The sequence below is a fragment of the Sinocyclocheilus grahami genome, unplaced genomic scaffold (genome assembly GCF_001515645.1).
Source record: "Sinocyclocheilus grahami isolate Dianchi unplaced genomic scaffold, SAMN03320097.WGS_v1.1 scaffold316.1, whole genome shotgun sequence".
Classification (NCBI taxonomy): domain Eukaryota; kingdom Metazoa; phylum Chordata; class Actinopteri; order Cypriniformes; family Cyprinidae; genus Sinocyclocheilus; species Sinocyclocheilus grahami.
In genome coordinates this window covers 978,407-1,004,313 of record NW_015505495.1, presented here as the reverse complement: position 1 = coordinate 1,004,313, position 25,907 = coordinate 978,407, and the positions used below count along the sequence as shown (strand labels likewise).

The 25,907-nt window shown below is 33.6% G+C and overlaps 2 protein-coding genes across 3 annotated transcripts in view; one reads left to right on the top strand and one right to left on the bottom strand.

The window, feature by feature from the left end:
• The first annotated feature begins 532 nt into the window (after positions 1-532).
• On the top strand, positions 533-11,788 carry srsf10a (serine and arginine rich splicing factor 10a). 2 transcript variants are annotated; one of them, XM_016294370.1, is made up of 6 exons: positions 533-647; positions 4,085-4,189; positions 7,309-7,412; positions 7,625-7,784; positions 9,213-9,263; positions 11,059-11,788. In XM_016294370.1, the coding sequence occupies exons 1-6, from the start codon at positions 583-585 to the stop codon at positions 11,264-11,266; spliced, it is 693 nt and encodes a 230-aa protein (XP_016149856.1). In that variant the 5' UTR covers positions 533-582; the 3' UTR covers positions 11,267-11,788. The 2 variants fall into 2 exon arrangements, with proteins under 2 accessions (XP_016149856.1, XP_016149855.1); XM_016294369.1 differs by lacking the exon at positions 533-647 and adding an exon at positions 1,140-1,255.
• Positions 11,789-12,075: 287 nt separating this feature from the next.
• ubr5 (ubiquitin protein ligase E3 component n-recognin 5) overlaps positions 12,076-25,907 on the bottom strand; it is a 65,626-nt gene continuing 51,794 nt past the window's right edge. The window contains exons 37-49 of the mRNA XM_016294343.1: positions 21,585-21,799; positions 21,384-21,504; positions 20,956-21,301; positions 19,590-19,677; positions 19,189-19,333; positions 18,971-19,101; positions 17,784-17,844; positions 17,465-17,643; positions 17,297-17,381; positions 15,804-15,959; positions 15,456-15,569; positions 14,483-14,762; positions 12,076-12,143 (exon numbers count right to left, since the gene is read on the bottom strand). Of these exons, the coding sequence (XP_016149829.1) occupies positions 12,076-12,143; positions 14,483-14,762; positions 15,456-15,569; positions 15,804-15,959; positions 17,297-17,381; positions 17,465-17,643; positions 17,784-17,844; positions 18,971-19,101; positions 19,189-19,333; positions 19,590-19,677; positions 20,956-21,301; positions 21,384-21,504; positions 21,585-21,799 (1,989 nt within the window). The remainder of the gene's footprint in view (positions 12,144-14,482; positions 14,763-15,455; positions 15,570-15,803; positions 15,960-17,296; positions 17,382-17,464; positions 17,644-17,783; positions 17,845-18,970; positions 19,102-19,188; positions 19,334-19,589; positions 19,678-20,955; positions 21,302-21,383; positions 21,505-21,584; positions 21,800-25,907) is intronic.

The window sequence follows — 25,907 nt, the reverse complement described above, 5'->3', positions numbered from 1 at the left end:
GCCAGCACCAGTTTTTCAAAAGACTTCATGACCACAGACGTTAGTAGATTAACAAAAAAACACGGGGTGGATTTGTATCATTATCGGGTGGTTGTGTACACACACTGCCTACACACATTTCAGTTTAAACAGCTTGTACAAGTGCATGTAGCATTATATGACCCCTTTAAGAAAAACACTAAAATGTTTAACAGATAATTATTTTTCAAACTCAATAATGATTTTGGATATTATTGAACTCCTGTATTCATTAGTATAAAGGCTTATTTCAGTAAATATGTATATTTTTACATTTTAAAGACCATCTTAAACAACATTACAATAAACAGGTCGATTTGTGTGGGGCACACTTTTTTTTTTTTTTTTTTTTTTAATAAAATAAAATATATGTAATTTTTTTAATTCTGCAATAAATATAGGCCTATATAAAAGAAAAAGAAAACAATTTTGCAAACATACAGGAGAACGGCATAAAATCAAAAGTTCATCTCATCTTCGGCCTCAACTCTGAGTCTGTCTCGGTGACGTCACGGCGCACATGCGCGTGGAGCTGAAGGCTGCCGCTTTGCTTTTATTTGTATCATGGCGAGATACATGCGACCTCCAAACACGTCTCTGTTCATCAGAAACATCTCCGATGACAGCAGGTCAGTGTGTACTAATGTGCTTAATGTTCGACTCTCACCTGAAGCTAAATTCATAAACTAGAACACGAGTGACTAAAATGTTTAACAGATAATTATTTTTCAAACTCAATAATGATTTTGGATATTATTGAACTCCTGTATTCATTAGTATAAAGGCTTATTTCAGTAAATATGTATATTTTTACATTTTAAAGACCATCTTAAACAACATTACAATAAACAGGTCGATTTGTGTGGGGCACACATTTTTTTTTTTTTTTTTAATAAAAAAAATTAATTGAAACAAAAAACAGGGCGATTTGGGTGGGGCACACATTTTTTTTTTTTTTTTTTAATAAAATAAAATATATGTAATTTTTTTAATTCTGCAATAAATATAGGCCTATATAAAAGAAAAAGAAAACAATTTTGCAAACATACAGGAGAACGGCATAAAATCAAAAGTTCATCTCATCTTCGGCCTCAACTCTGAGTCTGTCTCGGTGACGTCACGGCGCACATGCGCGTGGAGCTGAAGGCTGCCGCTTTGCTTTTATTTGTATCATGGCGAGATACATGCGACCTCCAAACACGTCTCTGTTCATCAGAAACATCTCCGATGACAGCAGGTCAGTGTGTACTAATGTGCTTAATGTTCGACTCTCACCTGAAGCTAAATTCATAAACTAGAACACGAGTGAGCGGGATTTTCTCTTGTGCATACTAGCGAAGCATGCTAACTACTCATCGCTAGCAGTGTTGGACGAAGTACACAAATCAAGTACGTGAGATCCGTATTATAACATATTACTCAATTTTCAATTTTACTCGAGTGAAAGTACTTGATTTTTTTATGTACTTATGTAAAAAGTACTGATGGATGATTGTTTATTTTTCAGTTTTATATAGGCTACTTTTATCATTTAATTTTACATTAGCATATATTTTTTTTTACTAAAAATAACCAATAAGGAAATAATGAATATAATAAGGAAAATATAATTCGATTTTCATAATGATTTTTTTCTTCTTAAACCTTCAAATGGCCCCAGATCACTGTAATTAATCATGTTCTGAACATCACATCCTTTCTTTCCCCCCAGATGTAATCTTAAACCTTCAAATGGCCCCAGATCACTGTAATTAATCATGTTCTGAACATCACATCCTTTCTTTTCCCCCAGATGTAATCTATCCAGGTGGTTGAATACAAATATTTGGACTTTATTAAAAAAATTACAATTTAGCACCAGCAAGCTCGTTAGCTAGACAGTTAGCATCAGCTAACATTGACTTATTTTCAGCATGGTTATGAAGAAACATTTATATTTGTCTACTCGGCTAGTTGATCCAGATGCATAGTAACTTAGGCTATGTGTGCTGACAAACAATATAAAAACAGACGTCACATAGGGCTAAATGCATAGCATTTTAGTAAAACTACTAACGTTACAGCAACGTGCATGAGTTATTTGATTTAATCTGTGTTATTTGAATGTTTTTTGACCTAAAACATAGAGACTCTGATGTTGATGTGTCTGCATTCAAGCATTTAAACAGATCACCCTTTACAGCAGATTTAGCTCACACGCAACTGACAGCTTTGACCTAAATATGATTTTCAGTTATGATTATTAATCCTAAAATTCGACATTAGTAACTTATTTTAGCAGCATCAGACGCGCGCGCGGTTGTTACTTGTGAGTTCAGTTCACTGGAGACTCGCTCTAAACGGTTCATTTGAATCAGAGAGTCGTCGACTCGAGAACAGCTGCAATAGGATCATTCTAATTCATCAATGAATCGTTTGGTGTGATTTGCAAACAGATTTAACGAGTTCATTGAAAAGAATCAGTTCATGTGATATATTATAAGGAGTAACGATATGTTTTATGAAATGTAGTGAAGTAAAAAGTACGATCTTATGCTTTGGAATGTAGTGAATTAAAGTTACTCAAAATAAAACGACTCCAGTAAAGTACAGATACTTGAAAAATGTACTTAAGTACAGTAACGAAGTAAAACTACTCCGTTACTGTCACTGTAGAGTTCAGCTGGATTAAATGGTCAAAAATAAGTGCATAATTGATCTGTTTGTCTCATATGTTGAATGTTTTTAGTCTAATATTTGCTGCGGGATTGGATTTCTTCTTCTTGGACTCATGCATATTAATGAGGAGCTCTGCATACATAATGAGGGACATTCCAGACTCAGATTTCAAAGTCCGAATATTTAACCCAGTGTTAGTATGAAGTGCTTCAGCTAATCGATTCTTGTCGAAGCTATTGAAGATCTTAATGCATGGGAAAGTGTTTGTGTTTTTATGCTGTCTGGTCAAACGTTATGCCTGTATATGTTTCCCAAAATATCTCCATAATAATATCTAGCTCTTTACACAGCATAGCTAATATACGAACAATTACGTTTCGATGAAAGCAAACTGATTTGGATTTTTTTCCTGTTCCTTTTCTGCATAGAGTTTTCTCCAGTGTTATTTATATACTATTATATTTTATATATTGTTTTACTATTAATTTTTCATATATATATATATATATATATATCGTTTTTTTAAGTGCTTTTGTAATTTATTTTTTTAAATATGTATATTAAAAATATTACTGTTTAATTCTTTAATTTTGCAAATGTAAATTGAATTTTTTTTTAAAGATTTTTTTATTTAATTTATTTATGGACTTTATTTTTTAAATTTAAAATTTAGTTTTTATTTATTTCCAGTTAATAATTTTAATGCTTCTGGTGTTTATTGATATTTTAGAATTTATTTTTAAATTCTTTTTTAAAAATTTGGGCTTTTGTTTTTATATTTTCAGTTATGTTTAGTGTGTTTATTGTGCTTTTGTCATGATTATTTTTTAAATATTAATATTTATGTGTCATTTATTTTATGTTTTTGTTTTTTAATTTATTTTAATTTCAATTTTGGTTTTAATTAAATTCAATTTTGGTTTTTCCAGTTAGTAATTATATTGCTTTTAGTGTTTTTTTAAATATATATATATATATATATATATTAAATAATTTGTTTATTAAGGCTTTATTTTTATGTTTTCACTTTCCGTTTTTTTTTTTTTGTAATTTTGTGGATTTTTATTATTTTAAAATATTAATATTTCGGTTTCATTCATTTATTTTTATTTTTTTATTTTCTGTTTATTTCCAGTTAGTCATTTTAATGCTTCAACTTCAAACTAAATGAGAATTATAAACGTTGCCTAAATCAGTTGGATTGATTGGGTCTATGGGTAATTTAGTTCTTTATGAATTTAGCATGATTTTCATTTTTTTTCTCCACACTGCCTTGTGGCTTCGGCAGAAGCAAATATGAGCGCTTCAGTGCCGCTTCAATGCCAGCTTGTCACGTTATTTTCCTCCAAGCACTCTGGGAAGGTTCTCAGACAGCCAATGAATGTCCTGTGATTTCATGGTACTTTAGGCCTGAGGATTTGCGTCGTGAGTTTGGTCGTTACGGACCTATAGTAGATGTCTACGTTCCTGTTGACTTCAATTCACGGCGACCAAGAGGATTTGCATACGTACAATATCCTTTGTAGGCAAAAATGTTGAAAAGAGAGAACGTATTGTGAACTTTTAGAGGGATTGTTCCTCCAAAAATTCTGACAGATCCTTTTGTGGAAGCCAAAAAGAGATACTGAGCCGAATGTCCAAGCTGCTCTTTTCCAGATAATGGAAGTGAATGGGGACTGGAGCTGCTGAACGCCATTAGAGTTCCTCCTAGGGGTGTGCGATATTGACAAATTATATCTCGATATTTTCTGGGATTTTATCGATAACGATAATTAGACGATATTTTGCTGAGTGTGTTATTGTGCTGGTACCTTAAGGACTGCCGCAGACAGCTGACTCCTAATGTTTTTAATATTCTTCATATTCTGTGTGCTGGTCAGTTCATACTGATAGAAATTAATCTTTTCAATAAGTTTAAACTGATTTTTACATTTTATGGGCATTTTTACCTTTTATAAAGCCATTTTTTCTAAAAGTGTCCATTTATCTTTTGAGTCAAATTCTTACATTTAATCAGGGAATTAGAATAATAAGACATTCGGGCTGTTACCGAGCAAATTAAATCAACACAGAAGCTGCATCTGAAGTGGCATTTAGATGTGTTTACACACTGTTTAATGCAAGACATGAATGCATTTAACCTGCAATTACAAATGCATAAATAATGTTTTGATATATTAAACATAAAACGTTGAATACTGATATTTGAAATGATTTAAAACATGAAAAAAGCCGAATTGTGAAATTAAAGCCGCCAGCAGGTGGCAGCAAAGCACTGTTAATAAGCGAGTCATTGTGATTGAAGCGAATCATTTAAACGAGTGATTCATTCAAGAACGAAACACCGTCATGTTGCTCAGAGACACAAAACAGAGCTGTGGCTGTATTCGGGATGATTTTTGTTGGCGAAATAAAGCAAAAACAAGCAATATGGTGTCTAAAACGTAAGTCTCTTAATTAACTTATTGTTTATTGAATTCAATATCACATTTGTAATCATTGTAATTTTTGGAGAAAAACGGCACTCTTCGTGTGAAATCGAATAACTATATGAAGTGGTATAAATATCTAAAAGTTCTGCCATGTCTTGAATTTGTGATCATTCTAAATGCATTTTAATAGCCTGAATCATGCAGTGAAAGAACACACACTAAATGCGCACGCGCACTAGTCTAGACTTCACGTAATGTATGCGTGCGCTCTGTAGAGATGTTTTGAATGATTTTTGCAAAATACTCGATAATGTCAAATCGCACATCGTTAAAACAACAATTACGATATTATCGCACACCCCTAGTTCCTCCATGTGACTAGTTCACTATATTCCAATGCATTTCCTTCAGAAGACGTGGAATATGGCATAAAAGTCACAAACTCGTTTTTTTTATGGTGTTTTAGTCATTTTTCAGAGCTGTGCGGCTCCAGTCTCCATTCACTTCCATTGATTGTGATTGTTGGGTGTAAAGTCTCTTTAAAGCTTGATTGGCCGTTTGTCTCCTAACCTTATATTTCCTCTGTTGTTGTCTCAGAAAATGTAAAGACACACAGTTCTGGAGACCTTCCCTACAAAGAGTATTTAGAAGGGCCGATGTAGAGTAGATTCAAGACAAAGACAATAAAGAGAGAGTTAAAGCTTGAAGATTCAAAGGGGACCAAAATTGGAGTCAAGGCCTCGTTCTGACCAAAGAAAGAGGAAAAGACTAAAGGTTATTGGGCACAGACATCCCCAAGTCCTTCTCGGAGGCCGTTAAAGACAATAAAGGTCAAGCTGAAGGTCAGAGGTCAAGCATGTTAAAGGTAACCCGGTTTAATGCTGTATCCTACCATTACAGAGCACATGATTTCTGAGCTCCTGTCCTCTTCAGCTTTATGGGTTTTTCTTGAACTACAGGAGCTTTCTGAACTCAATCAGCACTTTCTCTCTACTTCATTTGCAACTTGGTGTAATTAGGTTCTTTTTCATTTCAATTATAGTTTTCAGTTTGTCCAGTTAGTAATTTTAGTGCTTCTAGTTATTCATATTTAATCATTTGTTTATTAAGTTTTTTTTTACATTTTCAGTTTTTTTTTTTTTTTGTAATTTAGCTGTGCTTGTCATTTTTATTATTTTTTTCTAAATAATAATAATAAATAGATTTTTTTAAATTAAAATATTTGTTTCATTTCGTTTTTCAGTTTGTTTTTATAAATTTCTAGTTAGTAATTTTAGTGTTTATTAATATTTTGCCATTTTTAGTAATTGTGTTGTGCTTTTGTCATTTTTATTATTTTTTTAAAATCTATTTTAGTTTTATTTCAGTGTTCATTTTTATTTTATTTTATTAATTTTAGTGTTTCTAGTGTTTATTAATATTTTGTCATTTTTAGTAATTGTGTTGTGCTTTTGTCATTTTTATTATTTTTTTAAAATCTATTTTAGTTTTATTTCAGTGTTCATTTTTATTTTATTTTATTAATTTTAGTGTTTCTAGTGTTTATTAATATTTTATAAATTATTTAATAATTTATTAAGCTTTTATTTGTATATTTTTTAGTAATTTAGTTGTGCTTTTGTATTATTATTTTTTGAAATATTAATAATTAAAAAATATTTACATTTTAAAAAATGTATGTATTATAATATATGCTTTATCATTCTTTTTTAGCTTTATTTATATTAGCATTAATTTTATTATATACATTTTTGTGCTTCTAGTGTTTATTAATATATTATAAATTATTAATAATAATTAGCTTTTTAAGCTTTTATTTTCTGTATGTCTATTAAACACACAAAACAAATAGTTATGAATAAATTACTACACACAATTAAATAATATTTTCACTTTTTTTTTTTTTTTTGCATCATTGGATTGAAAATAACACCATAGAAATAGTTAGTTTTTTTTTTCTTCACACGAAAGTGCCTGGAGTTGAAGAAACACTCTTAAATACACTTGGGACATTTTGAGAGTAATTTCATCAAACACCTTCCCCTGTAGCCGTTCATCACGGTTAATTCAGATGATTATTTGTCTTGTTTTGCTTTATAATCCGTCATGCTTTTGCTGAATATTAAGATGGTGAGTTCAGTTTCTGTCATATGCATGTTCATCTGTGTGTAAAAATGCAAAGCCTTAACCGCATGGGCATGTTCGAGGACGTTCGTGACGCGGAGGACGCGCTGCATAACCTGGACAGGAAGTGGATCTGTGGACGGCAGATCGAGATCCAGTTCGCTCAAGGAGACCGGAAGAGTATGATGCTTGCTCTCTACATGCCCAAAATTCATAGAAAGTTTTTGATCTGCAAAAAGTGAATTCTCCCGTTTAAATATTTCAATTAATATATTTTTTAAATATATTATTTTCATATTTAATAAATTGTTTTTAAATATCATATAAAAAAACCGAATGAATTATTATTTAATTGCATGCATTTGTTTTGTTGTTTGTGTTGTCACGTGCAGCTCCGGGTCAGATGAAATCCAAAGAGAAGCGCTCTCCTCGCAGCGACTCGCGGTACGATGACTCTGAGCGGGACGGCCGGCGCAGACGCAGCTACAGCAGAAGCAGATCTCGCAGTCCTTCATACGAACGCCGCGCGCGCAGATCAGCAAGCCCCAGACAGTGAGGACTAACATACAGACAGAAAAAGTTGATTAGATACTTTTTTCAAACAACAACACTATTAAACTTTTTTTTTTTACTTATTTTATTTTGTTATTGGACAAACGAATTTATTATAATATATATAATAATAATTATTATAATAAAGACAATCACTATCAGTTCTTATTTTACTGCACATTTGCATGTTCTTTAACATATCCATAAACCACCGCGGTTCCAGTTAAAAAGGCTTTTCAGAATATTTTTTCCATTAAAAAAAAAAAAAAAAAAAAAAAAAAAAAAATTTTAAAAATTTTTTAAGATATTGTGAAAAATTTTTTCCATTAAAAAAAAAAAAAAAAAAAAACGTTTAAAGATTTTTTTACAATTATTTTTTTCCACAAAAAATTATAAATGAAGCTTAACTTTTTATTTTAAACTTCATTTTTTATTAGACTGCACAAACTAATTTAGTGTATATATAATAATTACAATAAAAAATATATATAAATATAATGTGTGTATATATTTACACTGCTGTTCAAAAGTTTGGGATCAGTAAGATTTGTAATGTTTTTTAAAGAAGTCTCTTCTGCTCACCAAGCCTGCATTTATTTGATCAGAAATACAGAAAAAAACTGTAATATTGTGAAATATTATTGCAATTTAAAATAATGGTTTCTATTTTAATATACTTTAAACTGTAATGTATTTCTGTGATGCGCAGCTGTATTTTCAGCATCATTACTCCAGTCTTCAGTGTCACATGATCTTCAGAAATCAGTATAATATGCTACTTTATTACAGTTTTGCTGCTTCATATTTTTTTGGAACCCGTGATACTTTTTTCAAGATTCTTTGATGAATAAAAAGTTAAAAAGAATAACATTTATTCAAAATAGAAATCTTTTGTACCACGACCGTTCAAAAGTTTGGGGTCAGTCATTTTAATTTTTTTAAAGAAATTAATGCTTTTATTCAGCAAGGATGTGTTAAATTGATCAAAAGTGATGATAAAGACTTACATTGTTAGAAAAGATTTCTATTTTAAATAAATGCTGTTCTTTATAACTTTCATTAAAGAATCATGAAATGAGTATCACAGCTTCCAAAACAATATTCCGCAGCACAACAGTTTCCAGCACTGATAATAATCAGCATATTATACTGATTTCTGAAGATCATGTGACACTGAAGACTGGAGGAATGATGCTGGAAATACAGCTTTGACCACAGAATATATATATATACAGTGGGTACGGAAAGTATTCAGACCCCCTTAAATTTTTCACTCTTTGTTATATTGCAGCCATTTGCTAAAATCATTTAAATTAATTTTTTTGTATACACATTGCTTAAACTCATCAGGATAAAAAGTGTGCTGACACATTTGACCCAGCATTCAGTTTAAAGCAGTGTTTGTTTGACGTTGATGTGTTTGAACAGCTCTCGGGCGCGCGACAGACAGCGGAGGAGCAGAAGTCGTGAGAAGCACAGGTGAAGCTCCGTGCATCCCCAACAAGAGGCTGCCAGTGTCTCTTTTTAAAGGTTTATTGCACCCAAAGATTACGATTCATGGTGCTAAAACAATAATGCATGAATGGATGATTTTCCTCGGTGGAAACGGACAGTAAATCCGTAAATATTATTTTTTATTTAAAAAAAAAAACCACACTAGCGTTTCTATTTTTTCTATTCTATCTACTTGTTTTTCTGTGTATGTGTGTGTGTGTGGTGTGTGGTGTGTGGTGTGTGTGTGTGTGTGTGTGTGTGTGTGTGTGGTGTGTGGTGTGTGTAATATACAGTGTTGGGGAAAGTTACTCTTAAAAGTAATGCATTACAATATTGCGTTACTCCCTAAAAAAGTAACTAATTACGGTACTTAGTTATTTTTTTTATGAAAAGTAATGCATTACGTTATTTTGCGTTACTTTTTAAATCTGGACAGGGCTTGCTTGTTTGGTTTAATATAAAAAGTTTGCATTTTTGGCAAATATAAAAGCCTTTTCACACCAAAAGCTAAATGAATAAGCCTCAGACTGAAGGAAATCTAAATTCACGGTCTAAAGTAGAACGCAGAAAAAGAATGTTCAACACACTTCAGCAATAAAAAAAGAAGCACAAATGTTCGTCTAGAGTAATTTTGGCTTAGTACGGTTGTATTGGATCATTGAAGCAGCAAAGACATTGGTTAATAGAATGGGATTAAATACATAAAGGATATTTGTGTTGTTTAACATTTAATTATTGCAGGTTTGCGTCATATTCTGAGTTGCATTTCACTGTTTTTAGTTATTTTGAGGAATACTGAGGCGAGAGAGATGAATTAATGCATATTCATATTTATTTTAGAACTACAGTAACATCTGATTTCTCTCAACATGGGGACAGGAGAGCTGTCAGTCAATAAATTGGGAAAATTTATTGGACTTATTTGAAAAAGTAACTCTTGTAAATGAAAAAGTAATGCGTTACTTGTTACTTGAAAAAGTAATCTGATTACATAACTCACGTTACGTGTAATGCATTACCCCCAACACTGATTATATATATATATATATATATATATATATGAGCCTGCAGCACAAAAGCAGTGTTAAGTCGCTGGGGGATATTTGTAGCAATAGCAAAAAATACTTTACTAGTTACTTGAAAAAGTAATCTGATTACATAACTCACGTTACTTGTAATGCATTACCCCCAACACTGATTATATATATATATATATGAGCCTGCAGCACAAAAGCAGTGTTAAGTCGCTGGGGTATATTTGTAGCAACAGCCAACAATACATTGTATGGGTCACAATTATAGATTTTTCTTTTATGCCAAAAATCATTAGGATATTAAGATCATGTTCCATGGAGATATTTTGTAAACTTCCTACCGTAAATATATCAAAACGTAATTTTTGATTAGTAATATGCATTGCTAAGAACTTAATTTGGACAACTTTAAAGATGATTTTCTCAATATTTAGATTTTTTTGCACGCTCAGATTCCAGATTTTCAAATAGTTGTATCTCAGCCAAATATCATCATATCCTAACAAACCATACATCAATGGAAAGCTTATTTATTCAGATGAGAAAAATGACCCTTATGACTGGTTTTGTGCTCCAGAGTCTGTGTGTGTGTGTACTGTGTTAGTCTAATCGAGACTTGTCATTTGCACGTACATATTATTGCTCTTTTGTTAGTTTTGATTGCTTCTATTGTCTTCATTTGTAAGTCGCTTTGGATAAAAGCATCTGCTAAACGACTAAATGTAAATCAGGTGTTTTCTGCACAGACACAGGTCACGTGAGCACGACCGCAGACGCCACCGATCAGCCTCGCGCTCTCCGTCCCGTGACTCCAAATACAAGGCCAAGAGCCGGCGGTCTGGCTCCCGGTCCAGCTCGGCCAGTCCGCCCGCGGAAGAGCTGCATGCGTCGGCCGGACCCCGCTCCCGCTCGCGCTCCAGATCCTGGGCCGGACGCAAGTCTGGAGGCTCTTAAAGCCTGTGCAGCTTTTCATCGAATCTGTGTTTAATCATGACCACTTGCTCTCGTTCTTACTGAAATGATGCTTGAAAGTTGTCAGAGGCAGTTCATTCTTTTGTAAGAAACGTGCTTTGATGCCAGTATGAAGATGGCTTTATTTTTATAGTCACAGACGAGCAGAAACCCAGCTGTTTGTGTAGAAAGATGCATGCAGAAACTGAATAATGGGAGAAAACAGTTGATTTAAAGATTTGTTTGCTCGGAAAAGTCGCAGTGTTAAGTTTTTCTTCAAAAGTTATACTGTATTAGAAACTCAATTTGTATTAAGTCTTGCATCTGTTTATATTAAAGACGTAGTATTTTTGTCATCGCAAAATAAACATGATTTAAACGTATTGCATTTCCACAGCGTGAAGTCGAGGTCCTATGGATTTATGAATGAACAGATTTACAATCTGCTTTAAACCGTACAGTACACAGGATACATTTCATTGACTTACACTACAGGAAGAAAATCCACTTCAGCAGCTCAAAGGCTTATGTGCATCAGCTTATGTAATATTTAAATGACCTTTTTGGTTCAGAACATTAAAATAAACTATTTCTACTGTATTGATTCATCCGAATCTATTTAAACATTTACTAAAAATCAAAAGTTGGATGTCATAAATGCACTAAACTAAAATTACTAGTTGTATTTGCAACATTAACAAAGGTTTATGCGTTAATGTTACCAAGACCTTGTTGCAAGGTATAACTTTTACTGTATTTCAATTGGAAAGGAATTTGTTATTAGATATTTTAAAGGTAATTTTAGGCTGAAGTCAGCTGGTGGCTTCATTGGAATTGATTGAATGAAGCCACCAGCTGTTTCTGCAGATGTTCTCTGCCACTAGTGACAAATGACACCAGATTTAATGAAAAGAAGTGACGGTTTCTTTGCACAGATGACAAAACATCCCCATCATAAACCATCATCTGTTTCACTCCATCACATCAGGACTGGGGCGGTATAGACCACTAGCTTTCAAAGCAGTATTTTAATGTGCAATAAATCTTTCAAACAGCAGTAAACTATATTGAGCATGTTGCAGGTTTAATTTCACAAATAGCATTCGATTATTATCTTTGCAAAGTAGCTGTGTATGGCCGAGTTAATCCAGTTTTGCATAAAAATATCTGAATGCTTGGTGGTCGTCAAATAATGAATCCGTTTCTACTAGTATTTCATTCTTCACACTATAAATGTATAAGATGTATGAATATAAAATGTATAAATGAGGCCGTTTTTCCATGCAAAATTTAACATTTAAAAAATATATATATAATTTAGTTTATAAGTATATTTTTGGCCATGTTTGAAAAGGCAAAGTAGAAAACTATTTTTAAAATATTCTTTGAAAAATTAAAATAAAAAAATAGTATTAAAATTAGAAGCCTCTTATGACATTCAATACACTGTTACACAAATGTATATAGAACAAATTAAACATTGTAACTATATTAGTTAACCTGAACAATACTTGTACAGAATTTACTACATGATAAAAAAAATTGCATCTGCAAACATTAATGCACTCTGAACTAACATTCACAAAGGTTAATGCTGTAAAAATATGTTCATTGTTAATGCATTAACTAATGTTTTGTAAAGTGTTACTGAAGTACTCAAGAAGCAGGACAACACTAGTTTGCATCCAAGTTTATTTTTGAAATTCCCTACTCCCTCTATACAAGAAAAAATGACTTTCCACAAAGGCAGCAGTGAACGCTCAGTGATAGTAATATTTATGTTTAGGGCAGGGGGGAAAGTTCAGAACATTAAAATAAACCATTTCTACTGTATTGATTCAGCCGAATCTATTTAAACATTTACTAAAAATCAAAAGTTGGATGTGTCATAAATGCACTAAACTAAAATTACTAGTTGTATTTGCAACATTAACAAAGGTTTATGCGTTAATGTTACCAAGACCTTGTTGCAAGGTATAACTTTTACTGTATTTCAATTGGAAAGGAATTTGTTACTAGATATTTTAAAGGTAATTTTAGGCTGAAGTCAGCTGGTGGCTTCATTGGAATTGATTGAATGAAGCCACCAGCTGTTTCTGCAGATGTTTTCTGCCACTAGTGACAAATGACACCAGATTTAATGAAAAGAAGTGACGGTTTCTTTGCACAGATGACAAAACATCCCCATCATAAACCATCATCTGTTTCACTCCATCACATCAGGACTGGGGCGGTATAGACCACTAGCTTTCAAAGCAGTATTTTAATGTGCAACAAATCTTTCAAACAGCAGTAAACTATATTGAGCATGTTGCAGGTTTAATTTCACAAATAGCATTCGATTATTATCTTTGCAAAGTAGCTGTGTATGGCCGAGTTAATCCAGTTTTGCATAAAAATATCTGAATGCTTGGTGGTCGTCAAATAATGAATCCTTTTCTACTAGTATTTCATTCTTCACACTAAAAATGTATAAGATGTATCAATATAAAATTTATAAATGAGGCTGTTTTTCCATGCAAAATGTAACATTTTAAAAATATATATATAATTTAGTTTATAAGTATATTTTTGGCCATGTTTGAAAAGGCAAAGTAGAAAACTATTTTCAAAATATTCTTTGAAAAATTTAAATTTTAAAATAAAAAAATAGTATTAAAATTAGAAGCCTCTTATGACATTCAATACACTGTTACACAAATGTATATAGAACAAATTAAACATTGTAACTATATTAGTTAACCTGAACAATACTTGTACAGAATTTACTACAACATGATAAAAAAAATTGCATCTGCAAACATTAATGCACTCTGAACTAACATTCACAAAGGTTAATGCTGTAAAAATATGTTCATTGTTAATGCATTAACTAATGTCAACAAATGAGCCTTTTGTAAAGTGTTACTGAAGTACTCAAGAAGCAGGACAACACTAGTTTGCATCCAAGTTTATTTTTGAAATTCCCTACTCCCTCTATACAAGAAAAAATGACTTTCCACAAAGGCAGCAGTGAACGCTCAGTGTCATGGCTTAATGAATTTAAGACTTTCAGCTCTGATTTAAGAATTTGTGGAAGGGCAAATTAAGAATTTTTAAGACCTGCAGAAAACCTGTAAGATTTTATGCTCATCTTGGCCCAAAATTTGCATAAAAATAGATGGATGGAAACATTTGAAGTCTTACAAGAAATAATAAACATAAGCTTTGAGTTGTGACTAACTGGAATTTTGAAAAAATTAAACAATGTCTTAATTGTCACAAATGGAATAAAGATTCTAAACTGTGACGAGTTCAGAATGATTTGAATATAAGATCTTATGAAAAAGGGCATCTTGAGATCCAATAATGTACCTGACTCATCATTGAAAGAGGTGAAACTGATGAGCATCTGGACATTAACTTCTCCACAGCCGTTGACCAGCAGTCTGAAGTCCTCAGCCGTCAAGTCCTCCAGAGCGTTCTTTGGAAGCACATCCAGAAGACCCTTCCGCATGGCCTGCAAAACAACATCTTCACTTACATTTCTGCATTTTACTCTATTTTTGGCATGCGTTTGATTCTCAGGGAATGCATGCATTGAAAAAATCTTCAGCTTGAATGCAATGGAAGTCGCGTTGGATAAAAGCATCTGCCAGATGCATAAATGTGACCCTGGAGCACAAAAGCAGTCTTAAGTCGCTGGGGTATATTTGTAGCAATAGCCAACAATACATTGTATGGGTCAAAATTATCGATTTTTATTGTGTCAAAAATCATTCGGATTTAAAGTAAAGATCATGTTCCATGAAGATATTTTGTACATTTCCTACCATAAATATATCAAAACTTAATTTTTGATTAGTAATATGCATTGCTAAGAACTTGATTTGGACAACTTTAAAGGCAATTTTCTCAATATTTAGATTTTTTTTGCACCCTCAGATTCCAGATTTTCAAATAGTTGCATCTCGGCCGAATATTGTCCCATCCTAACAAACCACACATCAATGGAAAGCTTATTTATTCAGCTTTCAGATGATGTATAAATCTTCATTTCGAAAAAATTTACCCTTATGACTGGTTTTGTGCTCCAGGGTCACAAATGTAAATGTGCATGCTGTAAAATAAGGTCCAGAATAAGCTATAACAGTCCAGATAGTCAAAGTCTAGCTCTCCGAGACGTTAAGAAGTATAAGTGAAGTGCACTCACATGCAGAGGCTGTTCTGCCACCACCAGCATCCGGTGCTCCGCGTATCTCCTCACGTACTCGTACACGTTCAGAGGCGTCACGGGCATGTTGACCCCGCCAGCCAGGAGCTCCACCTGCAGATGCAGCAGGAAACCTTCAGTCATGTGCACAGACGGAGCTCTAATGCCAACGCAAAGGGAGAACGCAGCCGTTACCTGTCCAGAGCCTTCCTCCTTGCAGAGGTCAGGCGTCACGGGCATGTTGACCCCACCAGCCAGGAGCTCCACCTGCAGATGCAGCAGGAAAGCTTCAGTCATGCGCACAGACGGAGCTCTAATGCCAACGCAAAGGGAGAACGCAGCCGTTACCTGTCCAGAGCCTTCCTCCTTGCAGAGGTCGATAGCGAAGGCGAGGTCCATCGCCGCAAACACAGCCTCCGCCTCCTCGGTTTGAGAGTGACGAATCAGCTGTCGCAAGCTCTCGTACATCACCGGGTCGAAGAACGCGAAGTCGTGCCAGTTGACCTGCAGCACAAGAGAACACAAGCCTCAGCATTACTTCCCTACAATTTATGTGATACGGAAAACACAGAATCCAGTCATGAAGATTACATTTACAGTAAAAAAAAAAATTAAGGAATTTTAAAAGGAAAAAAAAAGTAACTTAAATTTTTATTTTTGATTACGTTTTAATTTTAAATTAATTAAAATGTCATTTAATTACAACCATTTTTGATTGTTCTGAATTTATAATTGAATACAAACCTATTAAACCAGAAAACAACCATAAAACATTTCAAAGTTTTATGAACAACTGATTAGACATGTTTTTTTGATTATTAATTTAATTATACCATTAAAACAGAATACAAAAATTAAAATAGAAGAACAGAATTTGGAAAAAATAAAACTAATTTCATAGGGCACTAAAAAGGTCATTTTTGTTAAACTTTGAATAAACTGATGTTAATTTGCATTTTAAAAAATAACCTTTATAGGGCCCTGTGAAATGTTTTATTTTTCCCAAATGGTTTTTTCCCACCTTCTGTGCTTTCCATTTTAATGGTTTAATTAAATATTAGTAATCAAAAAGAATGTCTAATTGAAATCATGAAACTTAAAACTTAAACTGTTGTAAGTTTCATGATTTCAATTAATCAGACATGCCTTTCTACAATTAATTTTATTAAAACGGCATCCAGAAAAATTAAAACAGGGAACAGAGTTTTAAAACCGATTTCACAGGGCCCTAAAAAGGTCTTTTATTTTTACTTTTAATAAATTGATGTTAAATTGAATAACAAAAATTACTATTTCTGGGCCCTGTGAATTTTTTTTTCCCCCCCTAAGTTTTGTTTTATTTTTTCCAAATTCTGCATTTTCCATTTTAATGGTTTAATAAAAAATTCGGGGGGGAAAAACCTTAAAATAAATAAAGACTTCATAGGGCCATAAAAGGTCATTTTTGTTCAACTTTTAATAAACCATTGTTAAATTGCATAACAAAAATGACCTTATTGGAGCCCTGTGAAATCATTTTTTCCCCCCTTAATTTGACTTATTTTTTCCAAATTCCATTTTCCATTTTAATGGTTTAATTAAATTTCAGTAATCAAAAAGCATGTGTAACTAATTGAAATCATGAAACTTACACAATTTAACAACTTCAAATTCAAAGTTTCACGAGTTCAATTAATTAGACATGCTCTTCCTAAAATTTAATTCAACCATTAAAACAGAATCCAGAAAAATTAAAATAGAATTTGGGGAAAAAAATAAAATAAATTTTATAGGGCCCAACCTCAGTGTTTGGAGGATAATCCTGTCACTATTACAAAAGGTATTAACATTGAGATATTCACCTTCCTGCCGAGCAACACCTTGATGACGTGTCTATTGAGGGTGATGGGGCAAAGTTCATTCTGTAACAGACATAAGCCAAGTATCCTGCAGGCAGAAGATCAGGGTCATTAGTTAGAAGTTCATCCGGTGGTTCAGTCTCACTCAGATGAACGCGTCGTCTCTCGTACCTGCCGATGTTTCGGAAGCAGTTGAGCCTGGCCTCTGTGTTCTTGCCTGGACGGGGCGAGTAGAAGCCCCTCTTGCCGGGTTGGTAAAACAGAGGAGCGTTATCGTCCCCGTCATCAGGATCGTCCAGCTCCATGTCAACCACACTGCGGGTCGAACCGTGCCTCTTTCGGTTCTCCTGCTGGTTGAACATGAAAATTACCATTAGATCACACACATGTAACATCAGACCATAGAGATCAACAGCGCAGAATCATAAGCTGAACCTAACCTGATGCAAAGGAGCAGAGAAGAGTCTTTGGGGTTTTAGATGCCACATACCTGTGCTTTCTCAGGAGTGTCAAGGAGGCCGAGGTCCAGTATACTGTCAGCGCCATTTTCCCTGTGCAAGAGAGAGAAGCTCATAAAATACTCCACTATCAGCAAAAGAGCCTGTGCGCATTTCACAAAAATATCCAGGTCACCATCAAATCAAATGCTAAACAATGAATAAATACATGCTATAATAAAAACTACATTGACCATTTTATTATTATTATTAAAAAATGTAATTAATTAAATGTATAAAATTATTTAAAATATACATTTAATAATTATTTTAATTATACGGTTTAATAATTGTTACATTTAATATTAAATGCATATTAAATACTATAAATCATAGTAAATAATTAGGTTCATAATTTATTTTTATGATATTATAGTATATATTTAATAATATAGTACTTAATTAATTTTTAACATTTAATAGCATTTAATTGTGATTTTTAATTACATTTAATTATAAAATATTACAATGGTAAATATTTACATGATTAACTACTATAATTACATATGTAATTAATAATGAATTATTAAATATCAAATACTATAAATCACAGTAAATAATTATTCATAATTTATTTGTATGATATTATAGTATATATTCAATAATATTATAGTATTTAATCATTTAAAAATGTAATGCATTTCATAGCATTTAATAATTATGTGATTTTAATTATACCATTTAATAATGATAAAATATTACAATTTTAAATTGTAGTAATTAATGTAAATATTTACCATACTACAATTACATAAAAATGTAATTAATATTTAATTATTAAATATATATTAAATACTATAAATCACAGTAAATAATTAGGTTAATAATTTATGTAATTTCTTTATGATATTATAGTATATATTTCATAATATTATAGTATTTAATAATGTAAAAATTTAACATTTAATTATGTGATTTTAATTATACTATGTAATAATTATAAAATATTAAAATGGTAAATATTTACATTAACTACTATAATTACATAAAACTTTAAATTACATAAAACTTTAAACTACATATGTAATTAATATTTAATTATAAATATATATATATTTTTTTTTTATTTATTTATTTTTTTATAGATGCTGTAAAAAACAGAAGGAATTATTTTTCTATGTGATTTTTGGGTGAAATATGACCGGCACATGTTCTTGACAGGTGTGGCGAGATGATTCACCTTCCGTGAGTTATGAGGAGCTCCATGGCCTCCTCCACACGGGCTCTGAGCGAGTCCTCACTGGCCAGGAGCAGCAGCAGCTGAGCGGGAGAGAGCTCCAGCAGCATCCCTGTGATTTTACTGGCAAAAGCCTGTAGAGAAAAGCAGACGTCACACACTAAATCAACTTCAAATCAAGCCATGTGTTCATGAATACTGATGGCTGCGCTGGTCTGTACCGGCTGCATGGCGTGCACTCGTGGGTACAGTCTCTCTCCTAGAGCTTGTCTGTGAGCTGGCAGCGGCTCCGGTTCATCGCTGGGGTTCCCTTCTGATGCAGGTCTGAACGGCCGTGTGTCGATCGACAGCTGTCTCCTCGAGTCCCTACAAAAAAATGTGTGGTATGACAAAAGTAAGGCTTCATTCATTATTACATATAAATACAATCACTCATTTTAAATAATGGCATTATATATATATATAAAATCATAATAAATAATTTTAAATCATGGTCTTTTTTAAAAACTTCCAACAAATATTGCTGAAATGTATTTTGCCAGAAAATACATGAATATATCATGAAAGATGATCTTTAGTTTTAAATAATTGTAAACAATGGTATATATTCAAAAAAAGTCACCTATCACGGTCTCGTCTGGATGCAGCTCTCAGTCCTCCGCTCCTCCTCTCACGCTCACGGTCTCGGTTCCTCAGCCGCTGCATAAGATCTGCAAACACAGACAACATGAACATCACTTTCAGACAAAAATGATCCTGGAAAATATATATTTTTTAAAACAATTTAGGAAATTTTAAAAAAAGGTACTGAAAATGAAAAACATCAAATTATGCTTTAAAAAATACCTCCAATAAAAATGTGACCCTGGAGCACAAAACCTTAAAGGTGTCCTATTATGATTTTTCACTTTTTCAACTTTAGTTAGTCTGTAATGTTGCTGTTTGAGCATTAAAAAGATCTGCAAAGTTACAAAGCTCAAAGTCCACTTCAAAAGGAGATATTTTATTTAACATAAATCACTTTTCAAAAACTACAATGAACGACTCGTTTGGACTACAACGCATATTTTCCGGAATTTGTGATGTCACAAAGATGGACGAATGGGACGAGACCTGGTTGAGCTGCACTAGAGAAGGCAACGAGTGTTATCATCACTATGTCGGAGACACGCTAGCTTTCCCAAAGCAGACGAACTTATAGTGGTTACAATCAGCCGGGGTTAAATCGTGCTCAAATTTATTTGATTTTGACTCAATATTTACACTGAAGCTCGCAGGCGGCTATGGTAAGGGGCATGACATTTCCCGACCAGGCGGCGAGGGCTGCCAATCACAACACACACTGGCCCAGCTAACCAATCACAGCACATTTCGTATTTCAGAAGGCGGGCCTTCATTTGTTACAGGAACTATTCGAGCCGTTCATGCCAGACTGAGGAGAGAGGTGTTGTAATAATGTAAAATATGTGAAAATAATGTTTTTCGAACAACCTTGTATGAGAGCCTGTGCTAGTACATCCCCAAAACAAAATCAAGACTTTGTAAAAGAGCATAATAGGACTGCTTTAAGTCGCTGGGGTATATTTGTAGCAATAGCCAATAATATATTATATGGGTCAAAATGATTGATTTTTCTTTTATGCCAAAAATCATTAGGATATTAAATAAAGATCATGTTCCATGAAGATAATTAGTAAATTTCCTACCGTAAATATATCAAAACGTAATTTATGATTAGTAATATGCATTTCTAAGAACTTCATTTGGTCAACATTAAATGCGATTTTCTCAATACATTCTCAGATTCCAGATTTTCAAATAGTTGTATCTCGGCCAAATATTGTCCTATCCTAACAAACCATACATCAATGGAACTTATTTATTCAGATGGTGAATAAATCGCAATTTCAAAAAACTGACCCTTAAGACTGGTTTTGTGGTCACATATGGCAATAAGGGCTTAAAAAAAGGATCCATAGGATACATACTGCTAGCCTGCATTCCCTTGCTAACACTCTGTACACAGTCCAGATTGGGCAGCTTGTCATTGGAGAGGAAGGCCTGTGCGATAGCCGTGTAAAAGCTCCGGGCCACTCCGCTGCCCTCTCCAGGTTCATCCTTGAAAGTCACTTTCACGCGGTGCACCGCCATAGGTGTAGTGGTGCAGCGGCGGCCGAAGTGAGCGTTGATCTGGCGCATGGTCTGCTGGATGAGCTGCTCTCGGTCGCGGTCCACCTCCAGGGCCAGATCACGTGACTGCAGGTTCCTCAGCTTCTCCATCTCACGCCGGAACTTGGACTCCTTCACCTCGAAACCTCCCAGTTCAGTCAGGATCTGCAACGTTCAGAGTAGAGGTTTATCACTGAAAATAAAATGCTTACTCTCAAAACAAAGCGCAGAAATGAGCTGTACTCACAGATCCCGGTTCTGCTCCCACGTCCTCCATGAAGACTCGGCCGAACAGCTCCAGAGAAAGCCGCCAGCGGCCCAGCAGCATGTCGTGAGAGATCACCATCCCCATAAAGCTGCAGTGTGGACTGGAGGAAACGAACGAGAAACGTCACTAACGGAGTCACTCACTGAGTCCCTTACTGAATCCATGAATGTGCTGACTTACATAAATGTGGGAAGCGGCGGGCCGTCACTCTCTGTCAAACCTATCTCTGCGAGCAGGCTGCTCTTTAACTGGGCCGCCAGATCGTGAGGCGAAGGGCCTGGTTTGGATGCATCCATATCCTCCGCAGCCGGCTGCTCCTCGCCACCCCTCTGCCGAGACTCCATACTCATCACGTTCTTCATGTTCGCCGAATACGACATCTTTGTGGGTAGAATCTGGGATGAGAATTATCCGTAATAAAATATTGTAAAAATAGTTTTACTGCTCACTGTTGTTGAGAACTGCCCAAAGAAGCATTTCTGACTGCACTGAGAAACTAACATCAGTTTTGCCACAAAAGGTTTTTATATTATGTGTGTTTTATGTAATGTTTACATAGACTTATTTAAAATAAAAAAAATTAAAACAACAATGTAAATACTTTTATTTAAAATAAAACTACACATAAAACTAAATAAAAATAAAATACAAACAAAACAAAACGAAAATAAAACTAAAATTACATAAAACTAAAACAAAATAAAAAAAGAGGGAAAAAATAAATGTAATTAAAAGAATAAAAAAATAAAGATAAAAAAATGAACAAAACCACACACACATATACATATATATATACATATATATATATATATACATATATATATATATATATACATCTATCTATCTTGAGATGGCACAATGCAATTTAGCATTGGACATTTTAAAATGTACTTAAAATCACTTTTTTCTTTAAGTGAAAAATGCACCAATTTTCATTATTGTAAAAACAAAACAAAAAAAAAAACAAAAAAAACGGTGAGCCATGTATGTGAACCATGTTTACCTGCAAGCAATTCATGTCCACAGTCAGATCTGTGAGGCCTTTACTGGCCATGTACGAAGATGAATACAGACCCTGACTTGGTCTTCCAAACAAGTCCTCCTTTCTGGCATTGGGCTGTGAGATGAAGAGGAAGAACCGCAGTGTTAAAGACTCAGCCATCTGGAACGACATCACAGACCACCTCTAACGGAGGCCATGACAGCGCAGGTAAAGGGCATCTCTGACCTGCAGGAGATGCGGCTGGTCAGCCAGAGGAATGGCCTCAGCGAGGGGCACTTCGAAAGGGTTGGGAGGGATACATCCCAGGAAGGTCATGGAGTCCGAGCGGCGGAAAAACGGATGGTGCTGTCCGGTCTCAGCAGGGACCGACTCCTCGTCCTTGTCCTGCAGGGTGGAGCCTGTGGAGTCCAGAGTAACAAAGCAGTTTGATTGGACAGCAGGAAAGCAGCTCCGCAAACACCAGAGCCATGCTGCTATTTGAATCTGCGAGGTCCACTTTGGCTCGTGAGGTTTGTGCATAGCATTAATGGAAACAACACTTAAAGCATTCGTGCTGAACTCACTCTGATTGGTGTCCTCGTCGTTCTCGTGCTCAGAGTCCTCATTGTCCAGGCCGAGCTCCAGCAGCTCACGATTCCTGAAACAGGATAAGAAAAGTATTTAGAAATCTCACAGCAAACAATCAAACAGATCTGGGCAAAAAGTGTATGAAAAAAAGTATGGTTTTCAATTTTAGTTTAAGTAAAAATTTTAGTAAATTTGTTGTGTGCTTGTCATTTTTAGTTTTTTTTTAGAATTAGTTTAAATTAAACTAAATTTTCTTTTTATTATTTACTTTTTTTTTTAAAGTAAGGAAAATGGTTTTTTAATGTTTTATAACCTATAATAACCCTGCAATATCTTATATATTGATGACTTTGCCGGCAACAAACTTAATCAACAAGAAGAAATGGGCATTCATAAATCACCGTTTTAGTTGAAAAGTTGTGCAAACTTTCAGGAAGCAGCAATGCTAAAATATTTGTAAAAAAGTATAAGAAAATTGTTAGCTTTTCAGAAGTAAATTTCACTAGTTCAAGTTGACCATCGCAAACAATAGTTCACCATTTTAAACCAGTTCAAAGAAAGGAGAGAAAAAAAGCCTTAACTAAAGCCTTTCATTCATTGAATATTTATATTTAATTTTATTTCAACTATTTTAATGAAAAACTTGAATGAATAAAAAAAGTTGCCTTGGCAACTAACTGAAAAGCAGCAAGTTTAAGTACTAAAACTTCTAAAAATGAAATAAGAAACAGCAAATATTTTTTGAAAACAAATAAAAATGACAAAAGCCCAAAATTAAATAAATGTAAAATTAAAAGACCATTTAAAATATTTATAAATACTAAATATCTGTCACTGTCAAACATTAACAAAAAGATCTCTATAAGATATCATCATCCACACTAAACACTACTAAAGTCATGTTTTGAAGTGCTAATATGGGTCGTTTACCGCTTCCTGTCAATCTGAGTGGTGTCGAGTGTCGTCTGCAGATTCATGGCTTTAATCCAGTAGATGAGGGCCTGGAAGACGTACGCCACGTGTTTGAGCGAACACACGTCCAGCACAGGCAGAACGTCTGAATGCTCGTCGTTATGAGAACGCATTAGAGACAGAGCGTAGTTCAGGAAGTCTCCTCGAGCCGACATCATCCCCTGACGAGCCGTCAAAAGTGTAGCGGCGCGCCTGGAACACAGAGAATGACATTATAATACGACAATAGAGTGCTGCAGGAATGGTGTGTTTTTGTAGGACAAAACCTGGAAACGAGTTAGCATTTTAGCACGTCCAACTTCATCATATTGAAGTCAATGGGTTTTTTGAATGGGTGTTTGGTTAAATGCCTGAAATAACATCTGAAAACAAGCTCAAGATATTTCACATTTTATTCTACAATATAAAATACTCCACATATCAATAAACAAATTTAAAAAACACTAACATTTTAATAAATAAAGATTTAAAAAGTAAATTAATTAATTTAAAAAAAGACCAAAAATAAAAACTGAATTAAACAAACATAAAATGAAAAGAAAAAAATGCAAACCAAATAAAACTAAAATAAATATAAAACTAAAATCACAACTAAAAAAAAAAAACTAAAAAAGAAAAATTTAAAGTATAAAAAGAAAAAAATTTAATTAAATAAAACTAAATAAACAAATAAAATGCAAACTAAACAAAAAAGAAAACTGTCTGCGATTGTTAACAAGTGGCTAAATGGCACTACAGTGGTTGTCAGGGACATTAAATGTCACCATCACACCAAACAGATAAACTAGGGCTGTCAAAAAAAATTAATTCGAATATTCGTCGAATTTAAAATAAAAATCCACATTTTTAGGTGTGCATCAGACAGCCTTGCCTTATCAGTGGCGCACGAGATGACGATGCAGGTGTCACTGCATTATAATATTTTTGTCAGCCTATCCAGTTAAACCCACTAGATGCAGTGCTGCTGCGTTGTTCATTAAAAATAGTTGTGGAAAAAGAGATCTTGTTTACGTCCAAAAAAAAAGCTCTTTAAACAGAACGCATATTTCACTCATTTTCTAGAGGGACATCTATCAGCGTTGCACTCGCGTCTCGCACAGAAGAGCCGCGTACGCGTTTAGAAAGCCATGTAAAATTAATGCAAGTTCAACTTTGAAAAAACATATCTCGAGACTTTATGGCAGAGTTTTTTCCCATCCCACTGTATCTTGTGTTTTTAAATGAAAAAAGTACTCTTTGTATTAAACTATGCATACATACATGATGCTGTTTTGTTTATAGTCGTTTAAGCAACTTAATTATAATTGGTTTATAAACATTATTTTAAACATTATGCACCCTTTTCACCGATAGTCATGTTATCTTATGCTTTGAATAAACGTGCATTAGTAATATTTTGCTCGATGCGCCTTCTTGTGGCCTCAGGAGAGAAGCCAAAAGCTTTTCTTCACCCTAACTGAAATTATGCATTTTAAATTCTAATACAATTCGAATTTTGACAATATTTAAGTACAAAATTGTAATTTAGTTTTTCAGTCATTTTGACAGCCCTAAGATAAACTCATCTACTCACTAGATTTCACAGCTCGTTTATAATAAAAAGCTTGTTTTTATATTTTACTTCTGCTTCAAAATTCATAAAAGTTATTCATTTGTGAAGATTATCATGAACGAAACAAGTAAAAAAAATGATAAACTCGAGAGTTTATTTTCTGAAATAATCCACAAGCCACTGGAAAATTACTATTGGGTTTTTGTCGAGGGAACCACAAAAATGAGAAAATGAGAATTGTAATTTCATACAGACTTAAAGGGATAGTTCACCCAAAAAAAGAAAATTGTCATAATTTACTCATCCTCATGTCGTTCCAAACCTGTATGAGTTTCTTTCTACTGTTGAACACAAAAGATGATATTCTGAAGAATGTTGGTAACCAAACAGTTGACGGTAGCCATTGACT

Bases quoted from the DNA above. Each gene is read 5' to 3' on its own strand.
- srsf10a (XM_016294370.1), top strand. From the start codon at position 583: ATGGCGAGATACATGCGACCTCCAAACACGTCTCTGTTCATCAGAAAC. The intron at 648-4,084 runs GTCAGTGTGTAC...ATGGTACTTTAG, and splicing joins AACATCTCCGATGACAGCAG to GCCTGAGGATTTGCGTCGTG. The intron at 9,264-11,058 runs GTGAAGCTCCGT...TTTTCTGCACAG, and splicing joins AGAAGTCGTGAGAAGCACAG to ACACAGGTCACGTGAGCACG.